Source organism: Vicugna pacos, chromosome 6 (assembly GCF_048564905.1).
Source record: "Vicugna pacos chromosome 6, VicPac4, whole genome shotgun sequence".
Lineage (NCBI taxonomy): Eukaryota > Metazoa > Chordata > Mammalia > Artiodactyla > Camelidae > Vicugna > Vicugna pacos.
The window spans coordinates 71,154,072-71,172,797 of record NC_132992.1 but is presented as its reverse complement, the minus strand read 5'-3'; the positions used below and the strand labels follow the sequence as shown (position 1 = coordinate 71,172,797).

At 48.5% G+C, this 18,726-nt stretch overlaps 1 protein-coding gene across 4 annotated transcripts in view; it reads left to right on the top strand.

Annotated features, from left to right (window-relative positions):
- The window catches only part of LTBP2 (latent transforming growth factor beta binding protein 2), a 99,599-nt gene that overhangs the window by 50,705 nt on the left and 30,168 nt on the right, over positions 1-18,726 (top strand). For 3 of the 4 annotated variants that reach the window (XM_072963419.1, XM_072963421.1, XM_031678803.2), the window contains exons 8-10: positions 842-944; positions 13,945-14,019; positions 17,118-17,240. In XM_072963419.1, coding sequence (XP_072819520.1) covers positions 842-944; positions 13,945-14,019; positions 17,118-17,240 — 301 coding nt within the window. The remainder of the gene's footprint in view (positions 1-841; positions 945-13,944; positions 14,020-17,117; positions 17,241-18,726) is intronic. The other variant, XM_072963420.1, reaches the window with a different exon arrangement.

The following is an 18,726-nucleotide window of genomic DNA, read 5'->3' as shown; positions in this document are numbered from 1 at the left end:
GCCAGGCACACAGAAGAGGGCCTAAGAGGTTCCCTGTGGAGGGGAATGAGGGGACTTGGGTCCCAACAAATCCTAGGCTCTCCTGGAGCTGAATGGAGGATCCCTCTGGTTGCATGAACAGTGGAGCTATTAGATCTGGCGAAAAGGAGTTTGGTCTTTAGTTGAGAGTTGAGTCACAAAGATGTGGAATTAGCAAATGAAAGTTAAACCCCAAGGCCTTGGGGGTGCAAAGATAAAAGACACTCCATTCCCCCTGCCCCCGGTGGCATCTGCAGTCAGTGATGGGAAATCAAGTGAGCTTTTCTGAGTCCAGGTGCCTAAGAATAGGGGCTAAGCCAGACTCAGGTTGGTTTTTCTTAGGGTTGGTGTTTCCAGAAAGCCCTCATGAGATTAGGGAACTGGAGGTGGCAGCACCCAAGGGATAGGGACTCTGAGTCCCCAGATCCTCCCTGCCTCTCAGCTGTGGTGTTGCTGAGCATGGACCTTGCTCATGGGAGGTGGTCCTGGACTTCTCTGGAGTTTGATGGAGGAAAACCCATCCTTTGGGACCCCTCTGTCTGTGGGGTCAGTTTGGAATGGGGGCAGTTTGCAGACTTCACAGAGAAGATCTTGTTTGGAGGTGTCCCTGCCACTCCACTAAGTTTTGAGTCTGGCAAAGTGGACCTCAGATTTCTCTGCTTCCTTCCAGGACCACAGCTAACTCTCCCCTCCCCTCCCTTGTGGGGAGGGCATCCTCTGGCATGATGTGGGAGATGAGCTCGTGTCTCAGGCTTTCTTGGAACATCTCTGTGCACAGCAGGGGAGGGAAGCAGGTGACAGGTGTCCATGGCCTTTTTTCCAGTGTGCCAACCCCCTGCTGGAGCTGACTGCCCAAGAGGACTGCTGTGGCAGTGTGGGAGCCTTCTGGGGGGTGACCTCATGTGCCCCGTGCCCACCCAGACCAGGTGAGTGCTGGGTACCAGGGTCCAGGGTTGTGAGCAAAGCTCCCCAGGGCCTGGCCTTTGCTGCCGGCACTCCACTGCATCTCCCACCAGGATCTCAGAGGCCAGGCAAGTAGAACAGGTTGGTAAACTGAGGAGCTTTTCCAGATCTCCCTTGAGTGTGCTTTTGGCTAGTGGCAGAGGCTGCTGACGGCTCAGACCCTCTGCCATGTGCAGTATGGCCTGTCTGCTCTACAGGATTGCCTGGGAGGACTTACTCCCTTTTGCCAGTTGTTCTTGACCAAATTTTAGGGATCCCATCCCATGCTGGGCCCTCTTCTACTCCTCAACCCCCTTCCACATATCCCGTGCCCAGGTACCAAGGGCCCAGAGGTCTTGATTTAGTGACTCAGTATTCCCCTCATTCTCTCCCTGGAGAGGCCCCTACGCCTCCTCTTTGTCTCTTATTTCCTGCCTCCCAGTCTTTGACTCAGGATTGAGCATCTGCCCCTGAATGTCTTTGGCCTTGGAGTATGGGAAACCCAGTTTCCAGCCCTCTTCTGATTAGTGGGAACATCTAATGTATTCATTCATTCATTCATTCATTCATTCACTCATTCATTCATCAAATACTCACCAGGTGCCTCGTGTGTACTGAGCACTGAGAATTCAGGAGTAAGTGAAATGCCACTCTCATAGGCATTGATCTTGAAGTAGGAGATGGGGAATAAGGTGCCTGTGCTTAAGTATGGCTTCTGCCAGCTCAGCCTGTCTTCCCCCTGCTGGCCGCACTCCCGGGCAGGGGCCTGGGCCTGGGCCTGGCATGTATTTCTTTTGCCTGGCGGCAGTCAACTCGGTGAGTCAGCTTTGTGGGGGGCCTGGCCCAGAGCCCGAAGGTGGGTGGGGTAAGGCTGTTCTAGCTTCACACTTGGCAGTGGAGCAGTGACCGTATTTTCCATATTGAAAATAAATGTGGACAGTTTCACGGTGTGATAGAATTTTTGGTGAAGCAGCAATGGGTGATATTAAGCTTGCAGGCTTGGATCATCCAACACGTGGCAGGTACCCGTCCCAGCTTGACCTGCTGATGTCTCTCTGCCCCGTCTCCGATCTGTGAAATGGAGACAGTAACAGTGCCAATCTCGAAGGGCTGCTGCGGAGAATCGGTGAGATGGTGCATGTAGCATTAGATTGATACGTGGTAGCTGTTATAATTATTACTAGAAAGTATCCCTCCAAGAAGGGAAAAGGGACTGGACCCATTGCCCCACGGACAGGAGTGTGTTGGACTGCTCAGCATCTCCCGCTGCAGGCCAGAGATGTTTTACCACTTCTTTCCTTGTTTTCCTTCCTCTTGGTCAAACCTACCCTTGAGAATTTTACATCCCACACTCCATTGAATCAACAAATATTTATATTGATGAAATACTCATTTGAAGTGCCATAGTGTGCAGCCCTGAACAAACAATGGGGAATGAGGCAGAAACAGTGCCTCCCCTCTCCAAGCCTACAGTCTGGTGAAGAAGGGGACACAGACAGCACCAGGTCCACTGATAGGTTCTGTAGCATCTGTGTGCAAATTAGAGAAAGGTGCCCCTTCCATGTGTTCAAAGCAGTCTTTATAAATAGACAAATCTAGGAGGCCAATGATTCTCTTAGATGTGATCCTTTTGTGCAGTGCACAACCTGCACATCTGTACATTGTGGGGCAGGAGATCCTAGCTCAAACTGGTGAGTCAAGAAAAGCTTCTTGCAGGAAGTAACATCCAGGATGAGATCTGAAGCATTACTAGAGAAAGCGAAAGAGATGGAGAAGAGCTTAATTTAACAACCCAGGAAAATTGCATAGGCAGGTGAAATCAAGAGAGTGACAACATTTCCTGGAGCCCTCACCCCCTCCCTGTTCCAGGTGGTGCCTCCTCCCACCACTCCCTCACTGTGTTCAGCACAGCTCAGCAAGCTGGGCACCAGGATGCAGACCCTGGAATGTTAAGCATTCCAGAACACTGAGCAAGAAATTACAAAGACAGGGCAATGTAAACATTTAAAATGCATTCAGGGGCAGCTGGGCTTTGTAGAGAAGGGGCAAGAGGCTGGGGAACCTTGTTTGTATTGATAGGGTGCCAGATACCCAGCTCCACACACAACCCTGGGGCCAGGGTGGCGAATGTTTCTTTAAGTAGGCAGGATAGGCAAGCTACTGTGCAAGAATCAGAGGAAGAAAAGGCGAGCTGCTGGGGTGGGTTTAGGAATGGTTGGCAAGACAGGCAGGACTTGAGTTCCAGAACACTCTCAGCCCTGGTGGCTTTGCCCCTCTGAGCCTCTATTCCTCTTCTGATAAAATGGGCTATGCCCCTCAGGGAAGGGCTTTGTCGTCCCTGGTACACTGGTCTAGTAGAGTCAGGGGGTCAGGGGAGTAATAAAGCCAACAGCGGGAGTGGGGGAGCCATGACTTCATGGCTTCCCCTAAGTCACCTTGGCTTCTGAGGCTCAAGGCTGGACCTTCTTCGATGGTCCCTGCAGAGTGCTGCTATTTCTGACTTGGAAAAGGACTGCCTTGCAGTCTTAGTTACATGGCCCAGACAAATCCCTTTTCTTCCAGAAAAATTCCTCAGTGCCTTCTTTCTCAGGGAGTCAACCTAGGGCAGCCTCTGGTCCCCCCACCCTTTTCTGTTCACTCTGAGTGACAGCTGTTAGCTGACCTGACAGGACCTTGGCCTGAGCCATGTCTTCCTGACCCTTAGGGAGTTATCAAAGGTCTCAGCTTCTGCAGTCCCCCTGCCAGGGTCTGGAGAGCACACAGCTCTCAAAAGCCACATTGATTGAGGCCACATTTTTGAGTTTTCATCTGAGAAAGACAGACATCTGGGTCGACTGGGAAGTTGGCCACTGCCCCATCTGGCTTGGCACTGGCTGTGTCAACCCCAAGGCCCCTTTGCTGGGGCAGGCGGGGCTGGCCCACGGCGCGTGGGCTGCAGTGGTGGGCCCCAGCTGGTGTCATGAGACCATCTCTGTCTGCTGGGTGTTGGGTGAGTTCACCTCAGAACCCACACCCTACTCTGTATCTTCACAGAGACCTGATTCCCTTGGTCTGCGCCTTTAAGGAATTCTGCATCTTCGCTTTTAAAAATAGTAACAGCCACCAGTTACTGAACTTTTACACTCTGCTGGGCTTGTCACCTACGTTATCTCATTTCATTGTCACAACCGTCTGCAAACTAAGATCTTTATCCCCATTTGACAGGTGAGAAAAATGAAGCGCAGAGAGGGGTGAGGAAGTTGACCAAACTTGCACAGCTAGGACGGGGAAGCCAGAATTCAGATCACAGCGTGTCTGACTCTCGGCTGACCAAGATTTCCCTAATCATTCTGGGGGAGGCTTGGGGCTGCATGAAGACAACAAAGATCAGGGTGCTGGACTAGGGTTTCACAGTCAGGAGAGTGCAGCCCAGGACCCTATTCCATGTATACATGAAGGGCAACATCCCTCAAGAAGACTGGGCTGAACAGACTGGTAGAGCAGCACCTGTAGCCCAGGCCTGAGAGTTAACAGAGATGTGTGGAAAGAATTAGCTGGGGGAAAGCAGGTAGGTTTGTACCCTGTGGCTTAGGGGTGGGGCAAAAGCTGATGTGTAGATGTTTCTAGTAGGTGGAGCTCAACTCCAAACTCAGTACATGGGACAACTTATTAAAAACTGCAGCTGCCCAGCAGTATAACGAGGTGTTTCCAGAAATACTGATCTCCCCACCTCGAGAAATGCGCCTACCTAGAAAAGGTGTGGAGGGAGTTGGGGAAACAAATTGATGTTTGAGGGAATGGAGGTTTATATATACATCTGAAAAGTTATTTGAAACTGTCAATAGAAGGAAAGACTTGGTTTGGCTTGGTTTTGCCATGGCCCTTGACCACGAGGAGTGTTCCAAGAGTAGGTCTGTGATGCCAGCCCCCAGGAAGGGTGACCATGTGAAGGCGCAAAGGTGATGTTCAGAGGCTGGAGCAGAGAAGCTTAGAGCAAGTCACAGCAGCAACATCACTCTCATTAAGTCCTTGTTAGCAGCTCTTTTTTCAGAGCACATAATAAGCACCAGGCCCCAAGCTGAGTGCGTTCTCACTCCATTGCATCCCAGCAGTATCTCTAGGTGTTACTATCTTCATTTTACAGATGAGGAAATTAGTCCTGAAACCCCAGGTCTGTGTGGCCCCAGACCCCTGCTTGTAATCACTCTGTAATCTCTCTCCTCTGCTTCTTGTGCCCTTGGCTTGGGCATTGGCTAAACTGGAGGACCCCGGCAGGGGGAACAGCTGTGCTGGGGCGGGGCTCCTGTTCTCTGTGACTCTGGGTCAGCCGCCCAGTCTCCTGAAATGGGATTTTCAGAATTCCAGTTGTTGGGTTGAAAAAAGTCATGACTGTTTGGCTCCGGGATGTTCTGAGAGCCTCTTCCATGGGACTTTTGGCCTCGTGGGAATTGTGCCTCAGCTCAAGTTACTGCCCTCCCTACCAGAGCAGGGGTGATGCTGATACGTGGCATGTCTGGCCTGGAGAGCCCCAGGGAGGGATGGGGTTGGGGTGGCACCTGTCTGAGCCCAGGGTCTGACAAGACCCCTCTCCATATCACTGTTGGTGGTGACAGAGACACCCACTTTGGCTCTGGTGCCGCCCTAAGGAAGCAGTCAGAGCCCATCTTTGGGTGGAATTTCTTCAATCATTGGGAGGCTCCATGAGGACTTTATCAAGGAGGAAAATCTGGAATAAAGGACATATGATAATTATCAGTAAGTGACAAACATCATGCTCAGAGTTCTGCATGCTTCTTTAATGTTCACAATAACCCCAAGAAAGGAATTGTCATCCCCATCCTACTGTAAGAAAGGACCGACTGTATAACACAGGAAACTACATTCAATTTCTTGTATTGAGCTGTAGTGGAAAAGAATCTGAAAAATATATAGTTGTATACATGTATAACCAAACTGATTTGCTGCACACCTAAAACTAACATTGTAAATTGACTACACTTCAAAAAAAATAAGAATTTAAAAATATAAGAAAAAGAAAGTTGAGGCTCAGAGAGGTTGAGTCTTTTCAGCCAGTGAGGGGCAGCTTGCTGTCCTCAAAACTGTGTTACAGGAAGGAAGGAAGGAAAGAAGGAAGGAAGGAAGGAAGGAAGGAAGGAAGGAAGGAAGGAAGGAAGCCAGCCTTGGGGAACATCTACGGAGGCCGTGCCAGGCATTGTGCTAACATCAGTCTGACATTGATGGTTTCAGTAAGGTTAATCCTCACAACAACCCACGAACTAAGTTTCTGTCCCCATTTCTATAGATGAAAACATTAAGACCGAAAGAGGTTAAGAAATGTGCTTCAGGTCACACACCTAGTCAGAGTGGAGCCAGGAATTAGATGTGGGTCTGGCTGCCCCAGCACCCTGAATACATTCTTTCCACTGCTCCAGGGGAGTAGAAGTTTCGTACCAGGTTTCCTGCCTGAGGTTTGCAAATCAGGCGTTCAGCTCCAGCCTGCTCACATGCCCCTGTGCATCAAACTTAGCCTTGTTCAGTGTGTGTGTGTCTCTGTGTGTATATCTGTTTCCTGGGCAGAAGGATGTGTGGTGGGGGCCCCTCCCCATCTCCCTGCAGCAGCCATCTGTCATCACAGACTGAGATCAGCATGGTTTGTAAACAGCCCTGTGGCCAGACATATGTCTCCACCATCTCCTCCCCGAGCTCTGTCACAGTCAGGGCCAAAATTGTCTCCAGCAATTAGCTTGCGCTTGTCGAGGCCTCCTTGGGAATTCCTGCAGCCAAGGGTGAGAATCGTCAGGCCAGTGGCAGGCTGCAGCCAGGGGCCCGTCTGCTTCCTTCTCCGCCTGTGGACAGGCCAATGTGCAGCAGTGAGTGGACAGGGCCAGGGATGGGGTGGAAGACCTGAGTTCCAGGCCCACACTGTCCAGGTTTCCTTACTGGGAAAGTCATGCATGTCTGTCCTACGTGCTTCATGGGCATTTTGTCACCTTCAGACTCCTTGGAGTTCGGGCTGATGCCTCAGAAGCTGCTTTGGCTTCCTCAGGTCAGAGTTGCACCTGCAAGGACGCCGGCCACCCACCAAGAGTCTTTTTGAAGCACCCACGGGAATCCCAGCTCAGCCACTCTCTCCTTCCAGATCTCACAAGTCCTCTGCTCTCTGACCCTTGTTCTATCCCTGATCTGGCTGGGGGGCGTGGCGGGGACACAGGCGCCTCACTGTTTCCTTTAGCGATTCTGCGTGGTGCTGCGCTTGTACGCAGTGGAGCCTTTATGCAGCAGCTGAGGAATTCCTCTGACCTCCTTCTGGGTATCCCTGCTGTTTTTTCCCATTCACTCTCCTGATCCCTTGTTTAAAAAAGGGAGAGGGGAGTTCCCAGGAAGGGTGATATGCTTCCTGCTGGGCAGGCATCTCTTTGTGGCCTCTGGACCCTAGGATCTTTGGCCTAGACAACTCCTAAGACTTGTTGTGAATTCATTCATTCGTTTATTTATTTGTAGGCAGTAGAGAGGCACGGTTCAGAATTTATCCTCGGGAGGCAGATTCATAATCCTGTTACCGAGTTCAAACTCGTTCTGCTCATTGTACGACAGGCCAATAAATCAGGAGATTAGGTTTTGGGGCAAGGAATAGCAACTTTATTTGGAAAGCTGGCAGATGCAGAAGATGACAGACTAATGTCCTGGAGAACCATCTGCCCAAGTCAGAATTCAGGCTCCCTTTATACTAAAAAGGGGAGTGGGTGTGGTTGGTTGTTGCAAACTTCTTGGTGTCAGAATCCTTTCTTCTTGCAGCTGTCCACATAGGTCAGGTCAAGGTGTCCCTGTAAACCTCCAACAAGACAAATCCTATTTTCTATTCTCCAATTTTTGATCTTTATATGAATGGGAAAGTGCTATATTCTTTGAGGGCAGAGCCTTGAGAATGAGCTAAAGGAACAGATCTAATATGGAGTCAGATTTGATCTTCCCTATTACAATCCGAGCTCCATCCACCATCTGGCTGACCTTGGGCATGTTTCTTAACCTCCCTGCACCTCCATTTGTTCATCTGTAAATTGGGGGTAATATTAGTAAGTACCTCCAAGGGCTGTTATGAGGATTAAATAAGTTACTACATGTAAAGGCTTTATAATAGGGCCTGGCCCGTAGTGAATGCCATTGTCATGTTGGCTGTTATTATTCATTTCATGTTGATTGAGTGCCTGTACTATTGCGTGCTCTGAGCTTGGCTCTAGAGGCAAACATTGACAAAGAAGGCAAGGTCCCTGTCCTCACAGAGCTCCCACTTTAGCAGGGAGAGGGACAAGCAAACAGCACAGCACATAAAGCGCTACAACAAGGGAAGGCCAGCAGGTGTTGGGAGGACTTGAGAGGTGCATCTGGTGATACCCGCCCTCTTCCCCATCACTGCCGAAATCTCAGCCAGGACCGTGGGCAGGTGCTGAGTTCTCACTCAAGCCAGGGTTTCTCCTTTCTACATGCATCTAAACTTTAGTTTTCTTTTCCCCAAAGAGATATAACCTGACCTTTCTGGATTGCATGTGCACTTGGTGTTACAGAAGCTAGAAACCAGCCCCTTAGAGACGGCTTCTGTGAGGTGTGAGGAAGGGCACCGGAGGCCCCAGTTCAAGGTGGGGTGGGGGTGGCTGGCAAAAAGGGGCGTTTCACCAGGAAGACTGGCTTTGACATTTCTTTCTCTCTAGAAGCCTGCCTTCATGAAGGGTTGTCCAGCCAACAGTTTTTCTCGAGACTGGTGAGAGGGCAGCGTCCTCTTGGGAGGAAATCACTTTATAGAAAAAAAGCACATGTTTCCAGACTAACAACTGAGCCCAGCCCCTCTGAGTTTACACATCCTTGGGTCCTCCAGGTCTCCTGCAGGGGCCACAGTGGGTTCCACCCTTACCCCGGCTCTGATCCCAACTGTCTGCCACCCGTCTCCTGCTCATTAAAGGAGTAAGGTCCTTCTGCCTAACCTTCTCCATCCTGACATCACCTGCTGCCCTGGCCTCCTGGCCCCCCTTCCTCTCTGGGTGCGGGAGGGATGTGCCCTTCGTGGCCAGAGGCTTGGGTTCAACCCAGACTCAGCCCCCTTTAAGCTTCACCTTCCTAATCTGTAAAATGGGGATAGTGGCCCCTGCCTTGCAGGGTTACTGTGAGAAACAGATAAACACCAAAGGCCTTGTGCCTCCAAAGTGGTGTCCAAATGTCCCCTTGTCACTGTTCCTCAGCCCCCTGGCATCAGCCTCACGTTACTTTTTCCCACCTTCTGCTCCTTGTACGTAATGTTCGCAGGCTGCGGCTAATCAGCTTGCTTTCTGAGTTTCTCCAAAAAACAGCTTCCTCGCTTTCTTCCCTCCTCCCTGTCCTCAGTTCATGCCACCAGGCACTCACAGTTCCCAGCCTCATCCCCACCCTTCTCCTCAGTGTCAGTGTTTTCAGAATCCTCATTTATCTGCACAAGGCGGCCTTTTAGGCTGGAGCCTAGTTCTCACATGCAAACCCTGAGGAAGACCATCCATGGTAGGAAAAACTATTACAACTTCAATTTACAATTCTTCAACCTTAAAAAAACTTTCAGCTTTACTAATTTATGTCCTCACTTGGTCTGTATGTCAGGCTGTCACGTGTTGTGTTTGGCACACAAGTATCCTAGGGAGGAGTGGGACTTCCAGGGAAATGCGGCACCTGTTGGTCTTGCGGTATCACAACATGTAATGCCTGACGATGCTCGGTTTGTGGGGCTTTTCAACTGGGTCATCTAGTTTTAACTAAAGCAGCCTTCACCAGGAGGAGAAGTGACTCTAAAAAATCCTTGCAGAGAAACATTTAAAATAATATGACTAATCGCGAGCACTCATTTAAAAATGCAATGCCCACGCTTCTCCTCTGACAGGTAATCAGGTGTACGACAAGGTAAGAATAATGATGCACTCTCAGATGGGACCCAGAATGGACCCCAGTATCCAAATGATCAAGAAGGCTATATGAGGGGAGGGTATAGCTCAGCAGTAGAGTGCATGCCTAGCATGCACAAGGTCCTGGGTTCAATTCCCAGTACCTCCATTAAAATAAATAAATAAAAACCTAATTACCCACCCCCTCCAAAAAACGAGGGCTATATGAAATACAGTTTATAGCTATACTATCATTAGTACCAAACCTTGCCTGAAGTGTATAATGTGCCCGGAGATAACAGCTAATGAGAGAGTGAAAGCTATCTTGACTAGAAAAATATTTTAAAACACTGGGGCACTCACATTTTGCTGTACAATTGGATAAAGGTACAAGTATTCCTAAGATGTCTCTTGGTACTTGCAAGAATCTATTTCAACAATAAAATACATGAGGAACTATCTATTGTGTAAGCCCCTAATGCTGAACCAGAAGACGTGTGTTCTCAACAGTAAATGATTTCTTGAATAAAAATAAGGTTTACCCAACAGCTCTGTAAGGGTAGCGGCTGATGTTAGGACTGGAAAGGTAACGGAGCTGGAGAACGCTGTATGCAAAGTACCCTCACCACAGAGTTCATAGGCAAGCTATTGCCACAAACAAGTCAAAGCCAGGAGAGTACATATTGCTATAGGAAGTCATCATGCAGTTAACTTTGTAAAACAAGACCTTTGAAGCATAAGGGTATCTTTATGGAACTTTGCTCTGAAATAGTGTCTGTGAAAATCCCAGTACCTCTTGAGAATTGCTATGTCTTGGCAAAGGAATCTTTATTTCTTCTTTATTTTTTAAACAAAATAGTTCTTCTTTATTTTTTAAACAAAAAGATGGGTGTTCCACATTTGCTGCCTTTTCCTGTAATGACAGGTGGCTGTCAGCAGTATACTACCTGCTAGCACCTTTCAAGAAAAAAAACCCCAAAACCTTCAAAACAAACAAAAAGAACCGCTTTCAAATCACTTCTTTGTAGGTTGATGTACTAATCTGTCCATCTAGGGTAATGGAACTGTTTTCTCTGTTTTTATTGAGTGTCAACTTTTTTAAGCATACTCTTTTTTCTTTTTAAAGTCAGGGGGAATGTTGTAAAATCAAAGTAGGACATGTATCAGCACCAAAATACTGAGAATTATTGCCTTGTTGGTCCACCTGGACTCGGGCCACTGCCCAGTTTTGTTCACTATGAACTTGAAGCGGGGCTGCTTTTCAAGAAAGTTGTGATTTGGAGAGGGCCTTTTGAAAACGGGTGTTTGGAAACAGTTCCGCCATTGTGTGATTTGTTGCTGTAGATCCTCTTCACTTGCATACTTGAAAAGCTTGAAAACTGGGATTTTCTAACTTTTTTGAACTTGTAAGAACAACTAACTAACCTCAGGGAACATGGGAATCCACTAACCAAATTTGAACAGCAGCATCACATGGTTAGTGAGTGTGAGTGAATGAGTATCATGGTTTTATAAGTGCGACCAACCATGGGCTTCTTCCACCTCAGTCTTGGATTCTTTGTTAGCTATGGTAGCATTAAAACCAAATATCTGATAATCTGCAAAAAGAAAAAAGAACCCAAGTATCAAAATAAACTGAACTTAGAACCAGACTGTGAATTGTCATATCCAGATGTTTAAAAACAAATAAAACAACTATAGTTGTAGTTTAAGAGAACTCTGGGACATGAAGCACACTAATATTCGCATTATAGGGGTCCCAGAAAGAGAAGAGAGAGAGAAAGGACCTGAGAAATTTTTTGAAGAGATAATAACCAAAAACTTCCCCAGTTGGGAAAGGAAACAGTGACCCAAGTCCGGGAAGTGCAGAGTTCCACACAGAATCAACCCAAAGAGGAACACACCGAAGCACATAATGATCAAATTGACAACAATTAAGGATAAGGAGAAAATATTAAAATTAGCAAGAAAAAAGCAGCAAATAACATACAAGGGAATTCCCATAAAGTTATCAGCTGATTTATCAGCAGAAACTCTACAGGCCAGAAGGGAGTGGCATGATATATTTAAAGTGATGAAAGGGGAAAACTTAAAACCAAGAATACTCTATCCAGCAAGGCTCTCATTCAGATTTGATGGAGAAATCAAAAGCTTCACAGATAAACAAAAGCTAAAAGAATTCAGCACCACCAAACTAGCTTTATAAAAAATGTTAAAGGAATTTCTCTAATCATCAAGCCATAAGAAAAGAGAACAAAAAGAAGAAAGAGGGGGAAAAAAAGATACCTACAAAATATTGCTTTGGCAATTCAGGGTCTTTTATGGTTCCATATAAATTTTGCAATTGTTTGTTCTAGTTCTGTGAAAAATGTCGTATTTTGACAGGGGTTGCACTGGATCTGTAAATTGCTTTGGGTAGTACAGCCATTTTGCCAAAGAGCACAAGATGTCTTTCTATTTCTTTGTATCATCCTCAATTTCCTTCATGAATGTTTTACAAATTTCAGAGTATAGGTAACCTCCTTGGTTAAGTTTATTTCTAGAAATTTTGTTTTTGACGCAATGGAAAAGTTTATGCCAGTTATAAAATTCTGGTTTTTGAAGTGAAAAAAAAAAGTGAATGAAGGGCCACAAATGGCAAAATGGCCTTCTTTTTTATGAGTAAATTGTATTCCACTGCATATATATGCTACAGCTTCTTTATCCATTTATCTATTGATGTGCACTTAGGATGTTTCCGTATCTTGGCAATTATAAATAATGTTGTCATTAATAGTGGGGTGTATGTATCTTTTTGAATTAATGTTTCTGTTTTTCTTCAATATATGCCCAGGAATGGAATTGCCGGGCCATATAGCAGTTCTATTTTTAGGTTTTTGAGAAACCTCCATATTGTTTTCTGTAGTGGCTGCACCCATTTACATTTCGACAAACAGTGTACAAGTGTTCCCTTTTCTCCACATCCTTGCCAACATTTGTTATTTGTGTTTTTTTTATGATGGCCATTCTGACAGGTGTGAGATGATATCTCATTGTGATTTTGATTTGCGTTTCCCTGATATTAGTGATGTTGAGCAACTTTTCATGTTCCTGTTGGCCATCTGTGTTTCCTCTTTTAGAAGAATGTCTGTTCAGTTCTTCTGCTCATATTTTAAATGGGTTGGTTGGTTGCTTGTTTGCTTTTCAACTGAAGTACAGTTGATTTAAAATGTTGTATTAGTTTCTAGTGTACAGCATGGATGGACTTGGAAGGCAATATGCTAAGTGAAATAAGTCAGACAAAGACAAATACTGTAAGATATTACTTACATGTGGACTCTAAAAAAAAATACAACAAGCTAGTGAATATAACAGAAAAGAAGCAGACTCATAGATGTAGAGAGGGAACTAGTGGTTACCAGTGGGAAGAGGGAAAGGGGAGGGGCAAGATGGGGGTGGAGGATTAAGAGGTACAAACCATTAGGTATAAAATAAGCTACAAGTATGTATTGTACACCATGGGGAATTTAGCCAACATTTTATAATAACTATAAATGGAATAAAACCTTTAAAATATACACTATATTGTATACCTGTAACATATAATATTGTACATCAACTACACTTCAATTTTTAAAACATAATATTGTAAAATACGTAAATAAATTCTAAAATGACTGAAAAAAACTAGTTGTGTAAGAGGCAACCATTAGGAGAAAGTGGATGATGGATGCAGGGGACCATCTCTGTACTATTTTTTACAACTTCCTGCAAATCTACGATTACTTAAAAAAAAGTAAAAATAAATAAAACTTGTTCAATCCCATGTTGTATTATATAACATGCATATCATATAATATATACTGTAGCTAATATTATAACTGTATACAAGATATATTGTCACTTAGTATCACTTTCAGTAACAGTAAGGTGGGCTGAGAGTGGCTTGGTGAGAGCCAGGGAAGGAATTTTGGTCAAGGAGGCACAGCTCCCCAGGGTGATGGCTTGGGGGTGGGGCCTCACAGCTGCAGAGAGGGCTGGACTCCAGACTGCACCCCACTTCCCAGCATGGGTGACAGAGGAGCCCAAGGGGCCTGCAGTGAGCCCTGTCTGTATCTTCACTCCTTAGCCTCCCCGGTGATTGAAAATGGCCAGTTGCAGTGTCCCCAGGGGTACAAGAGACTGAACCTCACTCACTGCCAAGGTAAGGATGAGCAGGGCCAGGGCTGGGCTTGGGGAGGGGAAAGGATGGAGGCTTGATGATGCAGGGAGACACCCCCACCCCAGACAGAAGGAATGGCTGTCACTCTCTGAAGGGTCTCCTCTGGGCACCTCTGAGCTCCAGCCTGGGGAGCTGCGGTGGCTGCTGGTTCCAGGGCCCTAAGGAATTCAGGGGCTAGTGATTGTGCAAGCAGAGAAAGGGCCTGGGAGCCAATCCCACTCCCTCGTCCCCATCTCCACCCCCCCACCCACCCAGATCTGGGCTGGTTGTTGCAGCTCTGGGGCTGTGTGGCGCTGTCTCAAGATGCCACCCCAGCCCCCGCATATCCACTCACCACCTGGGCTGCTCTCCCTGGAGTGGGAGGACTTTTGACTCCAGGGTGGAAGATCAAGTCAGCCTGAGTTGGGGACTTTTGTGGACTTTTCCCAACAAAGCACCTTCAGCTTTTAGGCCTCCTTCCCACAGACAGGAAGTGGGAGGGGAGGGCACAGGTGGAAAGGATGGAGGTGGGGGCAGCGGGCAGGGGTTGAGGGGTGACCTTAAAGCACAGTCCCTGGCCTTGCTGGCCTGGCTGGCAGTCTCTGTAAGGCCAGCTGAGGCCTGGGTGTTCTGCATTAGAGAACCCTCAGGAGGCAAGGCCCAGGGGCACCTTGGGACAAAGGAGTGGGAAGTGGGGCTCAGCTATGGCTCTGAGTGGGGGCCCTTGTTGGCTGTGGACTTGGCAATAGGTGTGATATGAGCTGGGCCTTCCAGCCAGCGAGAGGCTCCTGGGGCTGAGCCAGCTCCCCACTATGACAAGCTTTGAGAACCAGACAAATCACTATCTGAATGGCTATGAAGCTCTGTTAGAGACAGGGAGTGACTGAGATGGCCTCCTAGGTCCCGTCCCCCAGAGGCTTCTTCAGGAGAGAGGAGTCTGGGGAAGCCCTGGGATGGCTGGGCTATCTGCCTGTGGGGTCCCAGGCCGCAGAGGGAATTTCTGGCGCCTGGATTAAAAAAAGTGGTTGGACCAGACAAAAGGGCAGTCCTCTGACCCAGCCCAGCCCGGGGTCGGTCTCTCAGGTGCAGTGAACCAAGGACCTAGCAGACAGTGGGTGTGGAGAGAAGTCCACATTTTTACCCTCAGAGAGCACAATAGGGCCCTTCATACCTATACTGTCCCCAGTGGCCTCTCCTCTTGGCAGGTTTCCCAGTCTGTAGGGTTCAAGTTATTCCCAGGATCTCAAATGAGCTCTCCGTCCTTACTCCACTAAGCCTCCCTGGATACAGGATGCCAAGGGCCCCCAAGAGGCCCTGCCCCTGAAACCTCCCCCTTCCCATGTCTGTAGTTGCAGTCCCCATATCTGGGCTGGGACCTGCTCATGTCTGCACCCACATGCACCATCTCTCCTCTCTCTCCATCTTTCTCTCCTACTTCCACAGAGTAATTTGGGGTATTGCTGTGAGCTGCATGCATTGGGCTAGGTGTTAGTACGCAGTGATGGTGAAGACAGATACCTAAACAATTACAATGAGAGAAGTGCTCTCAATGGAAAGAGGCACTGCTATGGATCCCATGGTGGGGCCCCTTCTCAGACTGGAGGATCGGGGAAGGCTTCAGGTGATACCTGGCCTAAACTTAAAAAAAACAGACTTGGCCCACTAAAGGGTATGTTGGCATTCCAGGCTGAGGGAACAGCATAAGCAAAGGAGCAGTTTGGACTGGCTGGAGTACAGCCTGTGTACCCACAGGAAACAACACGGGCATCCCAGTGTCTTATCAGAGCCGCCCGCTCGCCCACAGGCCTTGAGAAATGGTGGAGGGCCTTGGATACCAGGTAGGGTTTTAGGAGCTCCCTCTAAGAGGTAATGGGGAGCCCAGAGGCTTTTCAAGCAGACAGGAGCCAAGTCAGATTTCTGTTTAGACATCATCCTGGTCACAGTCTGGAACAAATGGATCAGTTCCCCTTCCCAGCTCTCCCTCCCAATAGGGCATCCTGCCAAGGAGCAGTTCCCTTTGGTGCCCAAGCTGGGTCATCTTTCAGCCCCTTTATTCCTGTGCTCAGTGCCAACTTCCCCAAAGCCTGCCAGTGAGCAGATGGCTCTGCTGATACTGGGCTGCCATGTGCTGTCTCCTGGCCCCAGAGGTGGGTGCCCCTCCCTGCTCACCATCACTGCTGCCATCACTGTCATCAGCACTGGTGCTATCACCAAGGGAGCCCCTGACTTCTTGGAGCTTAGAGTGTGAGGGTTGGGATTTCCCCTTGGCACGAAGAAATTTCCATCATGAAACGTTTCTGAGGTCACAAAGGAAGCTAACGTTTCCCTTGTTTGAAGCGTAGCACAAGCATCTATTGGTCTGCGGGTGAGGGGGTGGCCTGCCTGAGGCTGGGGTCGTCAGAGAACTTGGAGACATGCCTTCCTAACCCTCTCCCCCTCCCCCAGCACCTACCTCCAGCCTCCTGCCTTCTGGTCCTTACCCGGGTCCCTTCATCCTGCAGCTTCTCACTGCGGACTTGGTCCCTGGACCTTGGATTCAGCATCTGAGATGCTTCAGGTTCTCTCAAGGAAGGCTGAATAGGGGGGACTTAGCAGCCCATTCTCCACCCTCCAACTCAAACTTTTCCCTCACAGTCTCCTCCTGTTACTTCCCAGCATGCTACTTACTAGCTGAGTGACTCTGGGCAAGTTACCTGGAAACTCAGTTTCCTCTCCTATAAAATGAGGCCATGTGGACCTACTTGATAACATTATGACGATTAAATGAGGTATTGTATGTAAATCACCTGGCACATTCTAGGGACTCAATAAACATTAGCTCTTAATATTATGACCATTATGACCAGTTACTGGACCCAGTGATTTGCAATTTTTATCTTATTTTATCCCCCTAACAGTACTATATGGGAGTTACTATTTATTATCCTCACTTTACAAATAGGAAACTGAGGCACAGAGAGAGGAATCACACTCAGTAAATGGCAGCTCTCTTATTGTGGTTTTTCTATTTGGAGAAAGTCATTGAGGAGCTCTGCCCCAGCCCCTCCCCTCCATCAGGCCTCAGTGGGGCGGGCACTTGGTCATCTCCCTCTACCCTGCAGATGTCAACGAGTGCTTGACCCTGGGCCTGTGCGAGGACTCGGAGTGCGTGAACACCAGGGGCAGCTACCTCTGCACCTGCAGACCCGGCCTCATGCTGGATCCATCGAGGAGTCGCTGTGTGTGTGAGTGCTGGCGGGGACCAGGGTGGGGAGGCCAGGAGGCAAGATGGAATCCTCAGGGTCCATGGGCCAGGCTGAGAGCAGAAATGCCCTCTAGGCCCCATCGCAGGGCCCAGGGGCTGCTACTGGACCTGGAATTGGGCCCAATGTACCGAACCTGATCTGCCCCCTCCTGCTGAGACAGAGCCACTCACAGCTTCTCTTTGGGCTTTAGGCATTTCTTCGGGGGCTTTGCAGTTTGGGGTTTTCTATTTCTTATGTTTCTTCTCTAATCACTACTGTCCCATCTGTTGCCTCATTTACTTTAGGGGGATGTATGTTGCCTCTGCTGTGACGTCTGGATGAGCTGTAGCTGCCTCTTCCAGCGCCTGATGCCTTAGCTGCAGACCTTTCTTGAGGGGCAGGAACAGCAGGGCTTCTGGCCCCAGGGCTTTTCCATGACCCTGTGGTCCCTGTGCTTGTGAATGTTCTCTGCGTCTATGAGCACATACATGTCACTAGTCATATCAGCATGGTGTCTGTGTCTGTGTCCACCCAGTCAGCTGTTTCCAGTGACCTCTGTGGTTTCCAGCTGGGAGAGGCCCACGTTGGCACCCTCCCTCCCCCTGGGGCCTGTGATACCACAGCCCAGATCAGGGAGGCCTGACCAGAACTAATTAAGCCAGTCCCCTCTGGCCCCTGCAAAGTACCAGCCCAGGTCAGTTTGGCCACCCAAGGCTCAGGAGAGCTCCCTGTGGCCAGCCAAGCCCTCAGTCTGTAAACCACCAGGTACTGGGTCTGGGGAGGCCATGGGATGAACAAGACTCCAGAACCATCCAGAGGGAGCACCCTCATAATGGGAGAGACTAAACCCAGTGTCCAAGACAAGGAGACAGGAAGAGCCTTAAGAGGGGACACCAGAGACTGAGAGTCCCAGAGTGGGGAGAACACATCGGGCCACTCTCAGGAAGACTTCATGGTGACAGAGATGTGTAATCAAGGCTTTGAGGGGCAAACAACACTCCCTTCTCCTTCCTCCCTTAAGATTCCTTATCAGGCAGGTGTGTTTAACATCTGATGTGACTTTTATTTATTAGTGCTGGAAAGAGACCCTGCAGACAGACAGGAAGAAAGAGTGGCCTTTGGGTGTTCTTTGTTCCTTCCCTCCCTAGTGTTCCCCTCTCCACCCTCTTGCAACAATTCACCTCCCTGTGGGTGAGGGGTAGGCACGAGGTTTCTCTTCCCTTCATTTCTGAGCTTTGTCTCCCTCCCTGCCCCCTGACAAAGGCCAGAAGAGCAGCCCTTCCATGCTAGGGCAGCCTCCTGATATTCCCAGTCGGGTTGCTTCTGTTCTGGGGCTCAATGGGACCCTTCCCTACTGTATTCCAAAGGAAGCAGCTGCTGGAAGCAGAGATGGCACCTGGAGACTCAAGCGCATGGACTGACTGATAATGTGCAGAGCATGTGACCTTTGACAAGGCATTTTCATATACATTACCATGAAGAAGGT